Source organism: Pithys albifrons, chromosome 9 (assembly GCF_047495875.1).
Source record: "Pithys albifrons albifrons isolate INPA30051 chromosome 9, PitAlb_v1, whole genome shotgun sequence".
Classification (NCBI taxonomy): domain Eukaryota; kingdom Metazoa; phylum Chordata; class Aves; order Passeriformes; family Thamnophilidae; genus Pithys; species Pithys albifrons.
The window spans coordinates 34556762-34579856 of record NC_092466.1 but is presented as its reverse complement, the minus strand read 5'-3'; the positions used below and the strand labels follow the sequence as shown (position 1 = coordinate 34579856).

Below are 23095 nucleotides of genomic sequence, written 5' to 3'. Positions count from 1 at the left end.
CTCCCCCTGAGATCCATCTGTGCCACATGAGGAAGGGCATGTGAGGAGGTATCGCAGGGGTCGAAGGGTTCTGCGTGTTGGTGTTGATAAGATAATTTGTGAAGATCATGCCCTGTGGACAGACTTGCCCAAGAGCAGGGCCCTTAATGTATAATAGCAGCATTCAGTCTGTGCTGATACTGGGGGCTTTGTCAGGCTTGCATAACCCTGCTGGGGAGCTGTGCCAGGTCTTGGTGCTGCCTTTGTTCGTGTGTGCCTGTTCCCAGAACAATTGCCATGCCATGCTCTGCTTCCAGACAGCTCCCATCAAGACTTGATCCTTTAATGCTGCGTGTACCCCTGTGTGGCACTGAGCTACTCACAAAATGTTTCAAATAAACACCCATTTTATTCTCCAGAAGGGATCCACAGCTGAGAGGATACCAAGTGAAGGGATGAAATATGTCCAGATGAGTCCCAGCATGCAGAGAACTGGGCACTTCTTTTATTCTAATTATCGTGGGTGCAGCATGTTCTTGAAGCTGGTGACCCCCAGAGATCCACGAGGGGCTTGTGTGTGGCACTAACTCGTTGTCTCTTCTGAGATCTGTGCTGCCTGGAGCTTGCTGAGATGTTTGCAGGAACTTTTATAAATTGGTTTGTTGTAGTGAGCAAAGTGAACACACACACACCACCTTGAGTGTGGTTTGAGTTAAATGAAATCTGAGCTTGCACCTGATTTTTGAGCCCTGTGGGTTACTGTAAAACTGTCCATTTTTTGAGCCTCGAATCAGCCTTGCTCTGTCTTGTTTTGGTACTTTTACATTCCTTCCCTGCAGTGGAACCTGGAATGCTGCTGCTCTTACTCTGAGTTGCTGTCTTGTTTGGTTTTGTGCTGAAGCTGTAATTAGCCATTGTTTAGGCACTCTTGAAATCTCAGAGCTGGTGGGATAGTGTGTATATATATATATTCATTTTGCAGACACTGTATGTGGCAAAAAGACTCCCCAAATTGATGTCATAGAATCATAGAATGGATTAGGTTGGAAAAGACCTCTGAGATCATTAAGTCCAACCCTTGGGCCAACTCCAGTCCCTTTATCAGATCATGGCACTCAGTGCCATGGCCAATCTCAGCTTAAAAACCTCCAGGGATGGGGAATCCACCCCCTCTCTGGGCAGCCCATTCCAATCCCTGAGCACTCTCTCTGCAAAGGATTTCTTTCTGATGTCCAACTTCAATTTCCCCTGGCAGAGCTTGAGCCCATCGTGCCCCCTTGTCCTATTGCTGAGTGCCTGGGAGAAGAGACCAAGCCCCACCTGGCCAGAACTTCCCTTCAGGCAGTTCCAGACAGTGCTGAGGTCACCTCTGAGCCTCCTCTTCTCCAGGCTAAACACCCCCAGCTCCCTCAGCCTCTCCCCACAGCACTTGTGCTCCAGTCCCTTCTCCAGCCTCGTTGCTCTTCTCTGGCCCCGCTCCAGCCCCTCAATCTCTTTCCTCAACTGAGGGTCCCAGAACTGAACACAACACTCAAGGTGTGGCCTCCCCAAGGCAGAGTCCAGGGGAAGGGTCACTGCCCTGGGCCTGCTGGCCACTCTAGTTTGGATCCAGGCCAGGATCCCACTGGCCTTCTTGACCACCTGTCATTCTGGAGAAAGTTTCAGTATGGTACTGGTGCAATTAAATGCAGTGCAGACAAAACTGGTGGTATTGGGGGCTGTGGCAAGATGAGCGTGGCCTCAGTGTGTGTTTCCTTCCCTGAGTTCAGCCCATATAACTAAAAGTTCATGTTTTTTGATTTCTAAAAGACCCTGCATCCGGTGTCTGTCTGTGTACCCACATCCTTTGGTGAGGGGAGGGACGGCAGCACATGGTCTAAACCTCAAGCTGTAATTAGGAGCTGACTAACAAATATTCTCTGCCTGGTGCTTGTGTAAAGATATTTGTCACGCTGGGGGTGGCAGGGAGGGAGGAAGGGAGGGAGGAGCAGAGTCATTGCCTGTGTGCGAATCAAAACACTGCAGGCACAAGCAGCAACGAGCACCCTGCGAGCCTGGGATGGTGTTGCTTAATCCCATTATTCCCTGGCTGTCCGGTGGGAAGTTGCCAGGCTGGTGGCTGTGAGTGTGGCCAGGCCAGTACCCTGTGTAGTCACACCAGTCTGACCTGCCTTTTGTGGCCACAGCACGTGCGGGCAACAAGGTGTCACCAAAGGCTAATTGAACTCTTCCTTCTGTTAGGAGCAGAGTAAATAAGCAAAGCTGCTGTGTCGTTGCTGGTTGTGTGTGGTTTTTCAGTCAGGAAGCTTCTCCTTGGAAAAACTTGTTGTATTGGAGCAGAGGCTTTAATTACAGTGGCCAGGCCGGCATTCCGTGTGTTCCCATCGTCGGAGTTGGCCTGGCTCGTGCTGTCTGTACGAGCCATCTCCCTTGGCCTTGATTTACTACCTGCTGAGTAGTGTGACATGTCACCTCCTTCCTTGGCTCTGGTGACCTGAGAGAACACAGATGGCAAACTGAAGTGTTAAGGTTTGGGCATGGGGAGGTGCGTCCTTGGTTTGGGAATGTGTGTGGATTTAGGTGAAAGCTGAGAATGTGGTGTAAAGTGAGAGAGTAGGTTTAGGTTAGATATTAGGATGAAGTTCTCCCCTGTGAGGGTGGGCAGGCCCTGGCACAGGTTGCCCAGAGAAGCTGTGGCTGCTCCATCCCTGGAAGTGTCCAAGGCCAGGTTGGAAAGGGCCTGGAGCAACCTGGAAAAGTGGGAGATGTCCCTGCCCATGGCAGGGGGTTGCAACAAGATGAGCTTTCAGGTTCCTTCTAAGCGAGGCCATTCTGGAGCAGGTCCAGAGAAGAGCAACGAGGCTGGAGAAGGGACTGGAGCACAAGTGCTGTGGGAAGAGGCTGAGGGAGCTGGGGGTGTTTAGCCTGGAGAAGAGGAGGCTCAGAGGTGACCTCAGCACTGTCTGGAACTGCCTGAAGGGAAGTTCTGGCCAGGTGAGGGTTGGTCTCTTCTCCCAGGCACTCAGCAATAGGACAAGGGGGCACGATGGGCTCAAGCTCTGCCAGGGGAAACTGAAGTTGGAGATCAGAAAAAAATTCTTTTCAGAGAGAGTGCTCAGGCATTGGAATGGGCTGCCCAGAGAGGGGGTGGATTCCCCATCCCTGGAGCTTTTTCAACGGAGCTTGGCTGTGGCACTGAGTGCCATGATCTGGTAAAGGGACTGGAGTCGGACCAAGGGCTGGGCTTGATGATCTCGGAGGTCTTTTCCAACCCAATCCATTCTATGATTCTGTGACCTTAGCAGTTCCTACTTGCACAGTTGGCCTAAGACTCATGGCATTTCATAGAATAAATTTACCTTTAAAAGCTACTTTTAATCTGTGCCCCCACTTGAAACACTCTTCTGGTAGAAGGAAGATTCAGCTGACAAAACCTTTCTTCCAGTTCTTGCCAGAGGTAAACTTAGACAGTGCTTCCACTTTACAGTGTCAGAAGCAGGAGGCAGTTAGAATCACAGAATCACAGAATGGATTGGGTTGGAAAAGACCTCAGAGATCATCAAGTCCAACCCTTGGTCCAACTCCAGTCCCTTTACCAGATCATGGCACTCAGTGCCACGGCCAATCTCACCTTAAAAATCTCCAGGGATGGGGAATCCACCCCCTCTCTGGGCAGCCCATTCCAATGCCTGAGCACTCTCTCTGCAAAGAATTTTTTTCTGCTCTCCACCTTCAGTTTCCCCTGGCAGAGCTTGAGCCCATCGTGCCCCCTTGTCCTATTGCTGAGTGCCTGGGAGAAGAGACCAACCCCCACCTGGCCAGAACTTCCCTTCAGGAAACTTCTACACTTCTATCTAACAAAAGTCTGAAGTCCTCCAGTTTATTGCCTTTCTGTTTCTCTCTCTCTATTTTTTTTTAATTTATTTTTTTTGAGCTTATTTGAGTCCTAAAACTCTCAGCCCAGGAAATGCTGTTCTGGCAAAACTGCAAAATGTGCTCTCGTTTGCTTTGGCATTTTCCCCCTCCCTCTTTTCTATCATCTGGGACAGAAGAGCATTACTGCAGTTAATTTGTCCTCTTTTGTAGTGGCATAAGTGCTATCCCTGGAACCAGCTCAGCAAGCTAATGGCTTTTAGAAATACAGTACTAAGGATGTATTCCTAATCTGTGGAGCTAAAAATTCAATATGTAAACTGCTTGGGTTGCTGAGTGCATGAATTTCGGTACAAATGAACACTGCAAGCCCTAATGATAGCAATTACTATTTTATCTGATACCTGGCTCTGTCTTACTGCTCTGAGAATTAAAAACAAATCCTCCAGTGGAGATTTTCCCCTCTGCTTTTTAGTGTGCTCATGATTTGGGGTTTTAAACTGCTTCTGAAATAATCCTGTGTCTTGTGAAGCTTTTCAGCAGGGAAGGTTCTCTTAAGGACATAAACCCAGCTTATCTACTCTCCTGTAATGGGAAGGGAAACCTTTAGTTTTTGATGCCTTCACAAAATAAGCAGGTTATTGTCTTAAATGAAATTCTGTCCTGTAGACAGGTTTAAAATCAGGTCAGCCTGTTGTCTTTAGGCCAGCTGGGGAAGCAGTAATGGTTTTTCACTGTGTTATGAGCAGCTCTTCCAGGGCTGCCAGGGATGGGATTCCAATGGCTGGACTGAACAGAGGCTGTTTATCCTCCCTGTAATATGAGGAAGTGCTTTGGGACTGCAATCATAGGCAGTCCCAGAGTGGTTTGGGTTGGAAGGGACCCTAAAGCTCATCTTGTTCCATCCCCCTGCCATGGGCAGGGACAACTTCCACTATCCCAGGTTGCTCCAAGCCCTGTCCAACCTGGCCTTGGACACTCCCAGGGATGGGGCAGCAATAGCTTCTCTGGGCACCTGTGCCAGGGCCTGCCCACCCTCCCAGGGGAGAATCCCTTCCCAGTATCCCATCGAACCTGCCCTCTGGCAGTGGGAAGCCATTCCCTTGTCCTGCCACTCTGCTGGTGTAAAAAGTCTCTCTCAGGATGTTCTTGAGTGTAACAAAAACATTGGAATACAACCTTCTGAATGCCTTCAGGTTTCTCTAGGATGAAATTATTAATTCAGAAAGAGAGGTGTCTCATCTATTGCTGGATACTTTGGGGCAAAGATACCCTTGACAAAAACCTGAGTTCATAGTTAGCCAGGGATCTGAGAAAGTGGATTTTTTTGCTCACTCGCCTTCCATGACAATTTTCACTGGGTTTCTTAATCTCTGTTTTTAATATTCTCCTAAATTGATCATTCTCATCCTTCAAACTCTTCCACGTGTGAAATGACTGAAGAAGGAAAGTGAGAAATACAAAGAAAACTACCTGGTTAAGCTGCATTATTTAGGGATTGATTTCAAATTCTTTTGTTTTTAAACAAGAAAGAGGAAGAAATTATTCAGTGGCTTAGAATTAACACAATGAAAATCTTCTCTTACTTGTTCCAAACTTGGATGTGCCACTGAATTACCACATAGCAGGTTTCAGTGGGGATTGTGTGGTTTGACAACAAGATCCAGCTGGGATCTTCTGCCCGGAGCTTTCTCCAAGGGGGAGATCAATCTCATGCCAGATTTATTTATTTTAACTTGGCCATTGACTGAAGTGACTTTTTGTCTCCAAGGTCATGTTTCATTTGGATTGAGGGTTTATAGCTTACAGTATCCTCCATCTTCAGGGAAAAAAAAATAGCACATTCCACTTATATTTGATGCTGCAGCATTTCCTTGCCATCAGCTGAGCGCAGCTATTGAGGCACCAGCACATTAGTGGCTCCATTTTCCTCCTTTAAGTGCAGTTCCAAACCTGAATGATATCCTGGCATTAGTTCCTAGTCATTGTTGCTGGTTAAGCATTCCTTTCCAGGGATTTTCCAGAGAATGTTGTACAAACTCACTGAAATTTAAGTACCACCTCTGGTTAGCTGGAAAAGGTGGCTCTTCCCTTAAATTCTGGGGTTAAATCAGCTTTGTGGGGAGTGGATTGGAGGGCTGAGCTCTGGCTGGGACGGTGCCTAATTGCAGTGGTTTGTGTGGCTGCCTTGTTTTGGAGGCTGAAGTGCCTGGTGTGTTTTTAAATTGCCCTTTGCCAACTGAATAGGTGCTAATTTGCTCTCATAGCTGAGCAGCTGCCTGGTTTTGCCAGATTTGGGCTGTCTCTTCAGCCTGTGCTGCTGGGACAAGGGTGAAATTACTCCTCTCTGATGGTAAATGCTGTTATTTATGTTTGGATTGCTTAAATTCCTTTAAACTCTGTCATGTTTTATCCACCTTATTATTTTTCCAAAGTGCTGAGTATTCATTAGTGTTGTTTTTTGGGTACATAATCCTGCCTTCCTCCACTGATTATTTGAAAACCTTTCTCTTTCCAGAGAACTGAATGGAAGACCCCGTTTAGGTCCTTTTCTTGTGCATATCTAATTTTCTTCACCCTGCTCTGACACTCTTGAAGAGCATCTGGTGTTGAGGAGGCACTTGGGCTCAGTCCTGACAGTAATTCCTGCTTTGATATTGGCATCACTCTTTTCTGGGGTTTATTTTGGTAGCAGGAGTGTTTCTGTCTTCCATCCTCCCTTGGTGTGCAATGTACTAATTAGCCCTTAAACTTAAGGAGTTGCTGAGTGCTTCCACCTCCCTTAAAAATCCAACCCCAGGCACTTCATAGACCTGTTTTGGTGGTATCAGCACCTGATAATTCCTTGGAAATAAATATTAACACCAGTTGCTTCTCTTGGGCCATGGTGAGATCTGGTGGTTCTTGGGACTGTGCAGAGAACCATCTGTTACTTGTCTGCTCTTGGCACTTCTCAATATTTGAAGTCTCTCAAACTGTGGATTTTTATCAGTGACTCTTCATAGAATGGATTGGGTTGGAAAAGACCTCCGAGATCATCAAGTCCAACCCTTGGTCCAACTCCAGTCCCTTTACCAGATCATGGCACTCAGTCACACGGCCAAGCTCACCTTAAAAACCTCCAGGGATGGGGAATCCACCCCCTCTCTGGGCAGCCCATTCCAATGCCTGAGCACTCTCTCTGCAAAGAGACTTCTTGACTAGAAGTGAGTGAAGACTCTCTCCTACCCATTCTGTTTGTAGGAATTAAGGAAAGCATGGGATCTGAATACTGGAAAGCACCTTTCTAATCAAGAATAGACTTTTTGGTGCCCTATTTGTGTGCATTTGAACTTTCCTCAATATCCTTCTGTTTTCCCTTGCACAGGATGCCGTTATTCCCTACAAGGAAATCCTCCAGATGTACTGGGAGAAGGTAACAGGCTTTGTGAACGCCCGATGTGCTGGGCTTGAGCCCTGGCAGCTCATTGGGTTGACCTTTTCTTCCACACTTGTGAGTGTGTGGCTGCATGGCTTCCTCTTCCAGCCTGAGAGTGAGTATTGGAGATGGGGGATTTTCCTGGGTTTAAAGGGAAGGGAGGGAGGGAGGTCAGAGTTGTTCCCTGGGACTTGAAGGGAAGGAGGGTGAAACAAGGACAAACACTTGTTAAAACAGACTTTCTGCTGTCAAACTAATATTTACACACCCCTTGACCAAGTTAAGGTCAAGGCCTCTGTGATCAGTGGGGCACCCCCATTCCTGCAGAGTGCAGCAGGCCGGCCTGGAATGCACCTCTGTCTCCCTCCCTTTCCTTTGTCTCCCTTTTTCTTCTGGATGAACCATTTGCTTGTTGCAACCCTCTTTTCTTGCCGAAATCCTGGGGAGATTTATCCCAGATCTGGGTTCTTCTGAGCTTAGTCACTGCTGCAAAATGTCTGCATGACCCTTGGTTGTTTCCCTTCCTGCTGAGGGAGGAGACATGGCTTTGCTGTTGGAGGCATGTTCCATGTTTCATCCTCAGGATCTTCAGGATAATTTTGTTTGGTGGTGTGAGCGGCTTTTCTTTTCTTCTCTTCCCTCTCCTGCCCCCCCCTCTCCTGCCCCCCCCTCTCCTGCCCCCCCCTCTCCTGCCCCCCCCTCTCCTGCCCCCCCCTCTCCTGCCCCCCCCTCTCCTGCCCCCCCCTCTCCTGCCCCCCCCTCTCCTGCCCCCCCCTCTCCTGCCCCCCCCTCTCCTGCCCCCCCCTCTCCTGCCCCCCCCTCTCCTGCCCCCCCCTCTCCTGCCCCCCCCTCTCCTGCCCCCCCCTCTCCTGCCCCCCCCCCTCCTGCCCCCCCCCCTCCTGCCCCCCCCCCTCCTGCCCCCCCCCCTCCTGCCCCCCCCCTCCTGCCCCCCCCTCTCCTGCCCCCCCCCTCTCCTGCCCCCCCCCCCCCTCCTGCCCCCCCCCCCCCCTCCTGCCCCCCCCCTCCTGCCCCCCCCCCTCTCCTGCCCCCCCTCTCTCCTGCCCTTCCCTCTCCTTCCCTGATGCACCTGCAGTTTTCCCTGGCTGTGTTGCCCAGAGATCACCACATTTCCCTCAGAGGAAAACACAGAGCTTTTCAGTTCCCACAGGGTTACACTCCAGTGGTAGTTTGTTAAAAACAGCCAAGTTTTTAACTTGGTGTCAACTTCTGTGTCTCTGTTTCTCAAACATCCCTTTCTTTAAACAGTGTAAATGTCTTTAAGAAACAAATTGGTGTGAAGCTTTTGCTCAGGACAGAGTTATTTTATCTTCTTGCCTAGTATTTGTATTGTTGCACAGTGTGTTTTTTGAAGTATTGACTGGCTTTTGGAAGATTGTCTGAATTTTTCAGCACTTTGCAGCCTTTTCTCACTGTGAAAATTAATAATGAAACAGTGTGCACACTGAGATGTGCAGCAGAAATGTTGTTGTCAGAGCATTAATGAGTATTTGCTACAGAATGTGCCAATTAGTGTCCTTAGGTAGCTTTTCAAATTTTACATAAAAGTGAAATATATATGAAGTGGGAGGGAAAGTGTAGATAAAATTGCCAAGTCTTAAAAGGGTTGATTTTTAAGCTTTAGTTAGTTATTTCTTGGTGTGGCTGTGCAAGTGAGATGCCTGCAGGACTCAGAAGGTGTTTTTGGTGCTGAGGCATCTGTGTCATCCTGATTTTAGAGCTACCCCAGGAGTTTTCCAGTGCTTGTCATCAGTGGCTTCTCTCATTTCAGTCTTTGGGCTGTGCTGGAATTTCTGCTCTTCCCTCTGTCCATCCCCTTTCCCTGAGTCACCTCCCCCTGCATCACATTTCCTGTCTCTGGTGGCCACACATGGGGCAAATCTGTGTTGTGCTGTGGTCACCAATGTCACTGTTTCCTCCTTGGGCCTGGGAACCTCTTTCACATCTCTGAGTGTTTGTGTTTACTGGTGCTGTTCTGGTTTGAAGAGGCAGAAAATAATTTCAAAATGTATCTTCCCTTTTTACCTTTAGCAAACCCTGAAATCCTTCTCTTTGCTGTAAAATTCCACAGGTGGGTGTGAGCTGTCTTGTAAGAAACAAGTCAAATTATGGATTCCTGTGCTGCATTCCAGATCTTTCTGTAGCCTGGCCCACCCCTGAGCCTTGCTGTTCAGTTTGCTCATCTGTCTCACCATGTCCCCTTGGTCACTGTGTTATTTTAGCTTGGATCAGGAATGCTGAGCCTGGATCATGGGCTGTATCACAAGTATTGTACCCAAGTCCCTTTTTTGTTTTATTTTTTGAGCCATTAAAGGTTAATTTCTGATTTTTCTCTTTCAGGTTTGACATCCCGAACCAAAAAACAGTTCTTTAAGTTGCTGAGAAAAATGCCATTTATTGGGGCTGTAGTAAGTATTGGAACAACTACTTCTGGTGTTATCCTGGGCCCTTGTTTCTTCTCTCTTGGAGAATGTACTGTTGTGTACATCTTTGTGGTCACTGTGATCATAATGATCCAAGATACAGATCTGGAGTGTCTTCTGATGCCACCTGGTTTAGTGACAGATATCATTTCTACCTATTCTTTTTTATCATAATACCACTCTCATAAAATGGAAGTCCACTTTATTTCATTTATTTATTTAAACCAAGAACAGAATTTTCCAGTAACATTCCCTCATTGTTGGATTTTAAGAAAATAATTTTAATTCTGGAAGAAGGGGACAGAATTGAACTTGAGTTGTTCTTCTGAAACAATGTCAAGTGTGAGATAGCCAAGGGTTTGTTGTGCAACCTGGAAAGGTACTTATTTTAATCAGGCTGTGATTAGTTTAGGGCTCAGATAACTATTAGCAGTAGTTAGCATTATAGCACAAAGATACCAGACCTTTGTGTAATCATTAAAATGAGATGAGCTCTGGTTTTAGAGATTATTTTCTTTGCATGGAAATTTGAAAGCACAAATGTCAGCATGTTTTAGCACGTTAACAACTTAATGATGAAGAAATGCCCAGCTGGGATTATTCTACCTAGTGAATGATGGTATCACACTTGATTGCACTTCTTTCTGCTTGGTGTGTTGGCATATTTACAGATAGGTTTGGGGGGCAGGTCTGTTACAGGCAATTTTATCAAGAGACAGGAGCACAGAGGGACTTTTTGCTGCAGACAGGGAAGGAGTTCTCCAAATCCTCCTCCCATCCCCAGCTTTCACCTTCTGACCCTTGATCAGATGAGTTTTCTTCTGCTTATATTTTTTGTCTGCCTCTTAGAAAAGAACTGAGATCAGCTCAGTGGTTAAAACTTGGCTGTAATAATGCCAAGGTCATGGGTTCAATCCCCTGTGTGGGCCATTGACTTAAGAGTTGGACTCGATGATCCTTGTGGGTCCCTCCCAACTCAGAATAGTCTGTGATCTGTGACACCATATACAATCCCTGTTGTGCCCAGAGTTCCCCTGTGGGGCTGACACTGCTGTCCTGTGCCAGAGGCTCCTGCTGTGCCCTGTCTGTGTCCTCTCCCTGCCCTTTGGTAGGCTGATAACCAATCAGTTGCTCTCATGAGGCCTTGACTTTGAGGCATTCCAATGTCCAGAAGTCACTACCCCAACACCTGTGTTGCCAGGAAGAAGAATCTTTACTTTGGAATGTGCTGTGAGAAGAAATCTGGAGTTTCCTGAGTGTAAGATGTGGGTGGGAAGAAAGAAATCTCTGGACTGTGCCTGTAGTGGAGATTTCTTAATACTATGTCTGTGTTTCCATGAGTTTCTAAACAGTGTGTGTGGTGGCAGAGGAGGTAAAGTACAAACCAGAATGTTTCTGAAGACTTCCACAAATTAAAAGCTGTGACTTAAAAGGGTTTGGTGGATAAAAATGCAGTTTTCTCAAGCATTCAGGAAGTAGCTCAAAGCTCCCACTGCTCTTTCATACCCAGCAGAGAACATCCTGTGTCTGGATGTTGCACTGGTGGTGTCTGTGCTGTGAAATGAAGCACAGCCGAGCAGTGACCCAAGTGCCACTCTACAATGGCTTAATGGGCACAGTTCTGGGCTGTGCCAGCCACCATTCCCACAGGTTTAGAGTCTAGTTTGTGCCAGTTCACTATACTAGGCAGCTTGTTTTTGGAGGAGGGGGTTGGCAGGAAGGAGGAGTTGAACTGTGTGGGGTTCTCTGGTCACAGAGCTGAGGCAGCTCCTGTCTGTTCTGCTCAACACCACGGATGTAACCATAGAATCATAAATCAGTTGGGTTGGAAGAGACCTCTGAGATCATCAGGTCCAACCCTTAATCCAACCCCACTTTGATTACCAGATCATGGCACTCAGTGCCACGGCCAAGCTCAGTTTCAAAACCTCCAGGGATGGGGAATCCACCCCCTCTCTGGGCAGCCCATTCCAATGCCTGAGCACTCTCTCTGCAAAGAATTTCTTCCTGCTCTCCAACTGAAATTTCCCCTGGCAGAGCTTGAGCCCATCGTGCCCCCTTGTCCTAGTGTTGGTTGCCTAAGAGAAGAGACCAATCCTCCTCTGGCTACAACATCCCTTCAGGGAGTTCTAGACAGTGATAAGGTCTCCCCTGAGCCTCCTCTTCTCCAGGCTGAACACCCCCAGCTCGCTCAGCCTCTCCCCACAGCACTTGTGAGTTCTGTCCTGCACACACTCAATTATTTATAATGTGGCAGTGCCCCATTGTTTCATAGTTTTTTCCTTTCTCTCCAGATTCAAAAGAAGATTGATGAAGCCTTGAATGATGTCACTTCCAGTTTATCCTTCCTGAAAGATGAAAAGGATTATATCAAAGCACTGCCAGAACAAGGCATGAGCCAGTCTCAGGTGCTGGAGAAGATGAAAGAGTACAGCTCCAAAGGTGAGTCTGCTGCAGCAAAGGTGGGTCTGTCACACACCTGACATTACATTGCTCTCTTAAACAAGTTCCAATGACTCCTGCTCATGGTTTCATCTTAAATATTTCATCCCTGATGCTCCTTGCTTGCAAGTTCTTCTGTTTCCCTTCTGGAAGCAACTAAGATCAGTATTTATGATTTCTTATACTGCATTTGGGTATTTACATTGAAATTCATTCCTTCTGTAAGAATTCTAGATTGATGGAGAGGTGGGAGAGCCTGAGGAAGAGAGAAATAGGGAGTAAGTTATCTGAATGCCATTTTGGTTTGCATTTCTGAACAGTTCACTTTTTACCAGAAATGTGTTTTCTGTGCAGCCCCAGGAAATACAATCAAAAAAGCAACTCCCAAGTAGGATTTTTAGGGAATTTCCAAGACTCTCTTAATTCAAGTCATCATAATGGTGTGCACTTTGAAAAAGCCTTTTAAGGAAGGAAAAGTCATGATGTTCTCCTGGTTTGAGTCCACATAAGCAGTGTCTGACACTTAATTTGAGTTGCCTCTCTCCAGTAAATATCTCCACCCTGATCTGTGTAACTGTTACTCCTAGTGAGCAAATCTGGGTGATTTCCTGTCCAGAGGAAATAATAACTGTCCTGCTCCCATCCCAAATTTGAGAAATGCCTTGAATTTTCTGTTCCAACAGTGCATCTATTCCAATTTCAGAAACAAACAGATTCAACTTCCTTCTTTTCCTCTGTTGTATATTGCCAGTGTTGCTTCTGTCTGTGCTTTCCCTTAAATGATTGTTTCCTTCCTTCACTGAGTTCCTTTTTATTTCCATAAGGCCTCCTCCTTCCCCCATACACACACACACACTCCCCTTTGGAAGTGGCCTGGGAATACCAGTTTGGGTGACATTTCACTGAGGTGCCTGGCACTGTAGGTTTCATCTCCTCTCAGCTCACAGTGGTGGTGGGTGCTCTTTGAAAGTGGCTTCAATTTAGGCAATTTAGTGTTCAGTTGGTTGACCAGCAGTTTGGGGAGGCTGATGGGGATTAAGTGGATTACATATTAATATAACTGCTTGCTGCAGCTACTTGTTTATGTGCTGACTCCTCAGTGATCATTTACTTGCTGTGTGCCAAGATCACATGATGCCAGAGGCTCAGCCTGTCTCTGGGGCACAAAAATCAGGGAAATCTCAAAAGCTGAGTCCTCATCTGCAGAACTGAGGGAACTTTTCCATGCACATTTCCACACTTCCTGAGAATGGCTGTGTTTGTGAGCAGTCTGCTCTCTCTTCTCTTTCAGGGGACGTACGTTGGCAGGATGGGAAAGTCTCTGGGACTGTGTACAGTGGTGAAGAGAAGCTCACCCAGCTGCTGGTGAAGGTAAATTGCAAGCAGGCCAAGTTTGCAGGTACCCTTTGTATCTTCAGGGTGACCAGAAAGCCCTCAAAGCTGTTGCAGCATCTCAAAATAAATAGGGAAGATCTAACACTTAAAGCTGCCCAAGTTTGTAGACAGCCTGGGGCAGACGTAGGGGGAAGGAGAATTAGTAGCAAAGCATTTGGGCAGCACAAATCTGGCCACTATCCCTGCAAAAAGACCTGGTAGAGACAACTGGGAGCAAGTCAGGTGAGATGCTGTTTTGAGTGAGAAAGTAAGAAGTTGGTTAGAAGGGAACTGGAAACTGGTGCTGGAACAACTTTCACTGACTAAACTAACTTCCTCTTGGTTTAAGCAAAAGAGAAGTTTGTAAAATGTTTTTTGGCTTGGCTGAGTGCTCCAAATCTTAAACAATGGAGCCACTGGCATGCTCCAGTGGTGTCTTTGTTAGGTCTGTTTACCTGCTCAGGAACTTCTGCCTTTGAGAAGGCTGGAAAATAACCTGAACAGCCTAAAGGTCTGTTTTCAAGTGTATCTGCTTCCTGGGGTTTCTGCTAGAAAGGGAAGTCCAGCCCTCTTGCTCAGCTTTTGTAACAGGTGAAATGAGCTCTGTTTGCTTGTCGCTATTGTTGTTTTCTTCCTCATGTTGACATTTTCTTTGCTGCTTCTGGGGAAACATAAAGCTCAGAGAAGTCTTTCTGGAGGGGCCTCAGCTTGGATTGTGTTGTGGAAACTTTCCCTCTGTTTGTGTTGATTATTCACTGGTTTATTCTGCTGTGTTTCTTTTAACTCCCCTGCAGTTGCTTTTTGATCTGGACTGCAGGAGGCTGGAACTGGCCTGTTCCAGCCTTACATCCTGTGAGTCCACAGCTGTGGAAAAGCATGAAATACTGGTTTCCACAGCCACTTCTGCTGCAGTGTGGGTGGCCATTTGTGCCTTTTTTTTGTTCTTCTTTTTGTGTGCTTCAGAATTCCCCCTTAATATTAAACTTGAAAACTGGTTCTGCAAAGTAAGTTTTCTGGCTTTTTTGTGTAAAGCAATTGCAGGATGTTTGTTGTGTTCTTTTTTAAAAATAGTGAAATAATTAAACCTGTATTTACAACAAGATATATTAGTATGTTACAGAGTCATTCCAGAGGTCAGAATGCCCCAGAAAAACATGATTTTTTTAATAAATTCTTTTTTTACTCCCCTTCTTGTGGCATTTACTTGCAAGAGCAGTTAAGTCCAAGGAGATCTCAAGTATTCTTATGGTTAAATGCAGCTAATTTGCTTATACAGTGCACATGGGGAGTTCTCAAAGCTGCATTGATAATCCAGTCCTCCATCTGCAAGGCTGACTTTTTGTCTTTGCTTTCTGAAGGTGTATGAAGAGTTTGCCTGGAGTAACCCTCTCCATCCAGACATATTCCCTGGTCTGAGGAAGATGGAAGCCGAGGTAGTGAGGATTGCCTGTACACTCTTCAACGGGGGCCCTGAGTCCTGTGGTGCTGTAAGTAGCCTGTCTTCAACTTCCTGAAAATTTTGGGTGTTTCTGACCTTGATAAGTGCAAATGCAACTTGTGCTCTCCAGGTTAGTCTGAGGTTGAGCTCACTCTGGTATATTCCCTGCCCACAGACCTGTATGGAGGAGGGTTGCCTAATTCATGGAATCATAGAATGGATTGGGTTGGAAAAGACCTCTGAGATCATCAAGTCCAACCCTTGCTCCAACTCCAGTCCCTTTACCAGATCATGGCACTCAGTGCCATGGCCAATCTCAGTTGAAAAGTCTCCAGGGATGGGGAATCCACCCCCTCTCTGGGCAGCCCATTCCAATCCCTGAGCACTCCCTCTGCAAAGAATTTTTTTCTGCTCTCCAACTTCAATTTCCCCTGGCAGAGCTTGAGCCCATCGTGCCCCCTTGTCCTATTGCTGAGTGCCTGGGAGAAGAGACCAAACCCCACCTGGCCAGAACTTCCCTTCAGGCAGTTCCAGACAGTGCTGAGGTCACCTCTGAGCCTCCTCTTCTCCAGGCTAAACACCCCCAGCTCCCTCAGCCTCTCCCCACAGCACTTGTGCTCCAGTCCCTTCTCCAGCCTCGTTGCTCTTCTCTGGCCCCGCTCCAGCCCCTCAATCTCTTTCCTGACCTGAGGGGCCCAGAACTGAACACAACACTCAAGGTGTGGCCTCCCCAAGGCAGAGTCCAGGGGAAGGGTCACTGCCCTGGGCATGCTGGCCACGCTAGTTTGGATCCAGGCCAGGATCCCATTGGCCTTCTTGGCCCATTCCTCTTCTTGGTGTAGCTTTGAGAGAGACAGTTTAACTCAGGGAAACGGATTTCTAGGCAGTTTTCTATTTATTTCAGCTTTTCCCCCCCACTTTCAAACATCACAGGCTGGGTGCCAGTTGGAAAAGAGAACTGCTGTAATGCAGCCTGGCTGGTGGGCAGTGGGGGGTGGCGAATGGAGCAGTGTCCCCTCAGTTTTAGTCTCTGGACTGGAAATCTGTGAGCCTGCCAGATTGCTGGCATTGAGGGCAAGGCCAGCTGGCTGGCTGGCTGGGCACCAACAAGCAGGCATGGCATTTATTGTCAGCTGTCCAGCTGGAAAGCTGTGTTTCCAGGCTTATGTGGCCTTCCAGTGCACTGCAGTGGAAACCAGTTTTGCAGCCTCAATAAAATTCCTAGCAAGAGTCCAAGTGTTTGTTCTTAGAGTGATTCTTTCAGTGTTGGTCAAAGAGCAAAAGATAAGAAGTTGCATGGTGAAATATTGTCATAAAAATAAATCATGGCTTCTTACCCTCCTCTCTGTCTTTTTGGATCCTGAATTCCTGAGGCAGATTCTGCCCCTGTTTACGTGGTGTGTGGTGCAGTGAGGTTGTATCTCCTGGCATGGTGGTCAGGTGCAGCTGGCAGGCAAAGAGGCAGCTCAGTAATCTGAGAAGAGGTAGTTGAGTTTGTGAGAACAATCTGGATGAATCATAGAATGATAGAATGGATTGGGTTGGAAAAGACCTCCGAGATCATCAAGTCCAACCCTTAGTCCAACTCCAGTCCATTTACCAGATCATGGCACTCAGTGCCACGGCCAATCTCACCTTAAAAACCTCCAGTGATGGGAAATCCACCCCCTCTCTGGGCAGCCCATTCCAATGCCTGAGCACTCTCTCTGCAAAGAATTTTTTTCTGCTCTCCACCTTCAATTTCCCCTGGCAGAGCTTGAGCCCATCGTGCCCCCTTGTCCTATTGCTGAGTGCCTGGGAGAAGAGACCAAGCCCCACCTGGCCAGAACTTCCCTTCAGGGAGTTCCAGACAGTGCTGAGGTCACCTCTGAGCCTCCTCTTCTCCAGGCTAAACACCCCCAGCTCCCTCAGCCTCTCCCCACAGGGCTTGTGCTCCAGTCCCTTCTCCAGCCTTGTTGTTCTTCTCTGGACCCAAGATTTTTCAGAGTCTGGGAGAGGTGCTTGGTGTCTGTAAAAGCACTGGGGAAGGAGAAGGCTGGCATTGCCTGAAGGTGAATATGGGAAGGCAGTGCTGACATAAGAGCTTAGGAGGTGAACTGGCCTGGAATAGGCTTTGTTGTGTTAAGGAGTTAAGTACTGGAGTAGCCTTATATTAGGTGTAGTTGGGATCAGACTCCAGCTGGATCGGAGCTGAAACTCAACTGTGCAGTGTGTGGGAGTATAAAGTGTGGTTGCCTTTGAGGGGAGGAGGTGACACCCTGTGACCTGACTTGTCTTCTCTGGACTGTATTCCTTGTGCCACCTTCAAGTTTACAGAAGGAATTTACCTCTTTCCTTATAACAAATATTTAACCTCACCTCAGCTCCTTCCTGGCTTGCAGCGCTGAGAACAGGGGTGAGGTGATCCCTGGAGTGGGGAAGAGGCTGAGGATAAAGCTGTTGAAACTCATTTTTATCACCAGTTGGGACATCAATTGATGCAACAGGCTGTGTGCCACTGATGGATGCTTGCAGAACTTTGCTTGCTGAAGCCTGCAAGGAGAGCATTTGGGTTTTGTTATGTAAAATGTGTTGTAAAAGTGTCAGCCTTGGCCCTGTGTGCTCCCCACCACTGAAGCTGGAAAGTAGAATTGCCTAAGAGAGGGTCAGGATGGGTAAGAAACTGCTCCAAAACAATAAGGCTGTGACACAGCCAGTGTGAGACCTGCACAGATGTGCTCTGGGGAATCCTGGTTTTCCCTCAGCCCTCTCCCTCCCAAGGATGGTGCCACAAAGCCGAGCAGGAGCCAGGCAAACACACAACCCGCTGTGGAGTTACATCCCAGCTGGCTGAACAGTCCAGTTTGCAGGGAGAAGAGGAGGGCTGAGAAGTTGATTGGCCGGAAATAGAAGATTAATTGCATCCCTGTAATTATCATGTCCAAACGAGTGTCTCCAGTGGACTTTGTCTTCCTCCCACATGTCCCTTCCTGACTGGGAAGTGTCCAGAGTTGCTAATCATTGATGGAGAGATGTGGGTGGGTATATGAAGGTCACACGCTCTTAAGATCAAAGACTTCTCTTGTTTTCTTCTCTCCAAAACTGAATTAACATTTCACAATAATTTCTGGTGGCTCAGACAGTTGCAAAGTCATTTTAAAAGACCATTTTTCCCCACTCCTGCTGTGGTTTCTGTCTCAGGAAGGCCCTGCTGCAGCTGGTGCCTCAGACTGCCACAGTTACACTTCAGGTTGTAAAGCAGAGAGGTTTTAAAGCTAAACCAGGAAGGGTGTAGTGCTCTCTCTGAGTTATCTTTAAATTGATCTGTTCACGAGGAGCTGCTGGTTTGTTCTGCTGAGAAGACTTGTGGTTTATTTGATTCCCCTTTTGCAGTGTTGAAAATTAAAACCACTGCTTTTTCCCCTCTGAATTTCACCACTGCCTTCTCTGAGAAGCAGTGTGTCAAAGTGCCAGGCCTTGGCCACTTGATTTCAGCAGCAGGGACTGACTGGCCAATGTTTTGGTGCCAGGTGGTGGTCCCTGAAGGCAGATGAAGTTTGTTGGTGTTTCTCCATGGTGTGTCTGTGACTGTGGAAAACACCAAAAGTTTCTGTTTGGACTTCTCAGTGAGGAAATTTCGCCTCCTTTGTGCTCTGATTTCCACATCATGTTGCAGAACAGTGTTTTGTGGGCCTAATACTCTGCTTTTCAGTCTGGGAGAAGCAGCAGGTGCCACATTTGTGCCATTCCCAAAGTTTTCAGCAGCCTAGGATCTCTTTGTGATTCTGTGTCATGTGGACACCTTCCTCAGTAGGATCTCTGGGGAGCAATGCCCTGCTCCCTCTTTGAAGGTTTTGGTTTGTTTAATCAATGCTAAAATGAAACCTGTCTTTTTCTTCATTTTCTGAATCAGTCACAGAATCATAGAATGGATTGGGTTGGAAAAGACCTCTGAGATCATCAAGTTCAACCCTTGGTCCAACTCCAGTCCCTCTACTAGATCATGGCACTCAGTGCCACGGCCAAGCTCCATTGAAAACCCTCCAGGGATGGGGAATCCACCCCCTCTCTGGGCAGCCCATTCCAATCCCTGAGCACTCTCTCTGCAAAGAATTTTTTTCTGCTCTCCAACTTTAATTTCCCCTGGCAGAGCTTGAGCCCATCGTGCCCCCTTGTCCTATTGCTGAGTGCCTGGGAGAAGAGACCAACGCCCACCTGGCCAGAACTTCCCTTCAGGCAGTTCCAGACAGTGCTGAGGTCACCTCTGAGCCTCCTCTTCTCCGGGCTAAACACCCCCAGCTCCCTCAGCCTCTCCCCACAGCACTTGTGCTCCAGTCCCTTCTCCAGCCTTGTTGCTCTTCTCTGGCCCTGCTCCAGCCCCTCAATCTCTTTCCTCAACTGAGGGGCCCAGAACTGAACACAACACTCAAGGTGTGGCCTCCCCAAGGCAGAGTCCAGGGGAAGGGTCACTGCCCTGGGCCTGCTGGCCACTCTAGTTTTGATACAGAATGTTAAACTAGATGAGCAGGCTGCATTATTTACAGGAGTTGCCTCCAGCTGAGCCATGTGGGCTGTAATTCTCCTATTAAACGTGGGCATAAAACCTCTAACAATGCCCCGGTGGTGGGGAGGTGCAGACTTGCCTTTGCCTTAAATTGCTCTGAGAGGCTTTCCAGGTTTTTCAGCAATCATTTTCAGCAGTGGATGGATGCTTCTTATTTCTTGCTAATTACTACTATTGTTCTTACTTTTAATTGTGTTATGCAAGAGCAAAGAGACAGGAATTGGGGAGTTTTGGCACCTGGGAGATTCTAATCACGTTCTTGCAATGATTTGGAAGGACTAATTAAGCTCAGCACACAGAGGAGGAACTGGGGGATTCATTCCTGTCTGCTGTGTGCATGTTTTCATGTTCACAAGGTGCTTTGTTTTGCAGTGCTGGCTCTGTGGATTTCCCCTGTAATTTGGGGAGAAGTCACTTTTATGCAAGCTTCAATGATTTGAGGGTTTTTTAAGCAGTTTTGAACTTCAAAAAAAAAAAAGGGCAGCTTTGAAGTGCACATGTGTGTGTTTGATGTCAATCTATCTGTGAATTCTTCTGCCACTTATTCTACAGCTTAGGGCAGGAGAGGGAGGCAAAATCAGCAGATGGAAACCTAAACCTCCTGCAGAAACCCATTTTGTCTCTCCTCTTCAAATTCCAGGGCTTCCAAACTTTGTCCTGGTACCAGCAGCACATTTGAAGTAGGACTTTAACAGTGAAATGTGAGTCTCGAGGGGGGTTTAAACTGTGCAGTCTGTCAGATTTTATCTGGAATGATGAGCAGGTCACCTTGAGACAAGACACAACTACTGGAATTTAGTGCTTGCAGGTTTACAGGGGTTTTATGGGAGGCTGCCACAACATTACAACCATGCAGTGGATTGTGGTGTATTTCTTTTTACTCTAATGTTACCTTAGAAATAAATTGTAGTTTGCTTTTTTATTCATAGGGTAGTTCAGCTCAAAGAAACTTTTGGTCAGCTTTGCTTCCAGGGTCTGAGTGGATGTGTTTCTTAAAGGTGAAAATGCAAACAAAACTTTAGAGCCCTCGAACTAAAGTGGTTCTTTTAATGTCTGACAGTTTAACAGTGACATGGATGGGGAAATCCTTAATAGAGACTGTACCTCTTATTGTTGTTGTAATGTTGAGGTTCCAGAGCAGTGGGATTTGGAGGGAGGAAGCAATGGAAGTGATATACTGGGTTAAGAAGACAGGAAAGATATTTATTCCCTGTGCTTTCTCCTCTCCCCTCCCATCTGGAAAACAATAAATAACTCAAGAACACAAAAACTCTGTTTGTTTGCCTTTCCCCACACACTTTGCCTGGCTTTTGAAGATAGCACAGGGTTGGAAAGCAGCTCAAAACAATGCCTGTTTCCAGCCCCCTTTTCCCATGGCACGGCTGGAGCCCGTGGACTTTCACTGGCAGGAGGGAGAGCTGTGTGTGAGCCCTGTTGGTGCTGAATCACCCTGTGCTGGCCGGGTGCCCTCGTGCCCCGGGCGCTGGGGAAATGCCATCCTGTGACAGTGATCCAGGCTCTGGCTACAGCAGAACGAGTTTGCCGTGGGTAGCCAAGCTGCCAAAGCCTCCTGTGAAGGAGCAGGCTCCATCCATCCATCCATCCATCCATCCATCCATCCATCCATCCATCCATCCATCCATCCATCCATCCATCCATCCACAGGTACAATCCCTGGGAACCAAAAGGCATTTGCTGTTGTGGCTGTGCTGGGCTAAAGCTCCAGGTCGAGCTGCTCTGGTGCTTCTCTGTAGTGGAGACTTGTGATGTGCTGGCTGTGGGCCAGTTTAGGAAGCTGAGCTGGCTGAAATTCAGCCTTGTGGGTGGATTTTCAGCTACTTGAACAAGCTTTCTATGTGGCTGTCTGCGTGCCTGGGAGGGAGGATCCATCCTGGATGTTGTTCCTCATCCTGCATGTGACCAACTGCCAACAAGTGTTGACTCTGACCTACCAAAAACTGTGTGGCTCAGCCTTTCCATGCAGGTGATAAGCCAGGCTTTGAGGAAAGGTCTATCTGTATATAAAGGCAAGATGTTGGTGTTTTGGTGGAAAGATTGGAATGGGACTAAGGCTGGGTCCAGAGAAGAGCAACGAGGCTGGAGAAGGGACTGGAGCACAAGTGCTGTGGGGAGAGGCTGAGGGAGCTGGGGGTGTTTAGCCTGGAGAAGAGGAGGCTCAGAGGTGACCTCAGCACTGTCTGGAACTGCCTGAAGGGAAGTTCTGGCCAGGTGGGGGTTGGTCTCTTCTCCCAGGCACTCAGCAATAGGACAAGGGGGCACGATGGGCTCAAGCTCTGCCAGGGGAAATTGAAGTTGGAGAGCAGAAAAAACTTCTTTGCAGAGAGAGAGCTCAGGCATTGGAATGGGCTGCCCAGAGAGGGGGTGGATTCCCCATCCCTGGAGCTTTTTCAACGGAGCTTGGCCGTGACACTGAGTGCCATGATCTGGTAAAGGGACTGGAGTTGGCCCAAGGGTTGGACTTGATGATCTCGGAGGTCTTTTCCAACCCAATTGAGTCTATGATTCTGTCATTCTGTGATTCAAGAGCAGATTATCTAGGTGAGAGTAGGGAGTGCTTGCCCATCATGGAGCAGGCCTGGTAGCATGGAGTGCCTGGTGCTCAGTGTGTGACCCCAAGATCCCAAAGTCCTTCCTAGCAAAGTTTTCACAACCATTGCAGTCGATGTTGCAAGGAGTGTTACAAGTGTGCAACAACCTCATTCCTTTTCTCTCACCCAGCAGGAAGGAAGCAGTCCCTGCTATACCAGCTGGGTTTTTTTCCCAAATGTAATAGCTGACAACTTGACAGATCTTTTCATAAGGGGAGTTGCAAAGTGAGTGACACGGCCCATCAAAAGCTTCAAGACATTGTGTTCCTGCTCCCATCCATTTGCTTCATAATTAACACAGTGATGTCTTTATCCAGTGTGAGGCTCTGTTAGGTTTTATCTGCGACAGCTGTTGCTTTTAAACTACCAAAAAAAGCAGAAATTGTCTGTGCTATGACAGTCACTTCCACACTGCCTGTGGCAGCAGCTGCTGCTGTCTTGGATCCTGTTAAGAACAAATGTGGCAGGCTGGTTTATCTACTTATGAACTTTGTTCCTTATCTCTGTACTTACTGTTTAGTCATTGTCACACAGTCACACTTCTTTATATTTTGAGCATTTGCAGCTATGTCAGCTGGGGAAAACCAAAGGAGAACCCAAACTTACTAAAGTCATAAGGCATACAAATGTCATTGCATCCTTTTTATGCTTATTTGGGGGGGAGGAGGTTAAAAGGGGAAGTTGCAGCTGGTTCAGCAGATCTGAGGATCAAAACTAGTCCCCTGTGTGCCCTATAAGTAGCTTTTGTTTCCTCTTTCACCTGCACTTCTGTATAACTGTCCCAGGTGCCCCCATCCTCAGGTTATGGCTCACCCAGTGAGTCCTGCTGGCTGCTTGGAAAAACATGTTTTCCAGGTTAAGATTTTACTGTGGAAGGTTTGTGCCCAGTGTCCCCTGTGTGTCAGATCTCATAAAGCCTGGCTGACAAGAGAGTCCTCCCACCTGAGGAATTTCTTCTTGTAAAGAGTTTCATTTATG

General features: G+C 47.4%; 1 protein-coding gene across 2 annotated transcripts in view; it reads left to right on the top strand.

The window, feature by feature from the left end:
• The window catches only part of SGPL1 (sphingosine-1-phosphate lyase 1), a 36015-nt gene that overhangs the window by 3184 nt on the left and 9736 nt on the right, over positions 1-23095 (top strand). The window contains exons 2-6 of one of the 2 annotated variants that reach the window (XM_071563105.1): positions 7220-7385; positions 9629-9696; positions 12006-12153; positions 13445-13524; positions 14886-15014. In XM_071563105.1, the coding sequence (XP_071419206.1) occupies positions 7220-7385; positions 9629-9696; positions 12006-12153; positions 13445-13524; positions 14886-15014 (591 nt within the window). The remainder of the gene's footprint in view (positions 1-7219; positions 7386-9628; positions 9697-12005; positions 12154-13444; positions 13525-14885; positions 15015-23095) is intronic. The other variant, XM_071563106.1, reaches the window with a different exon arrangement.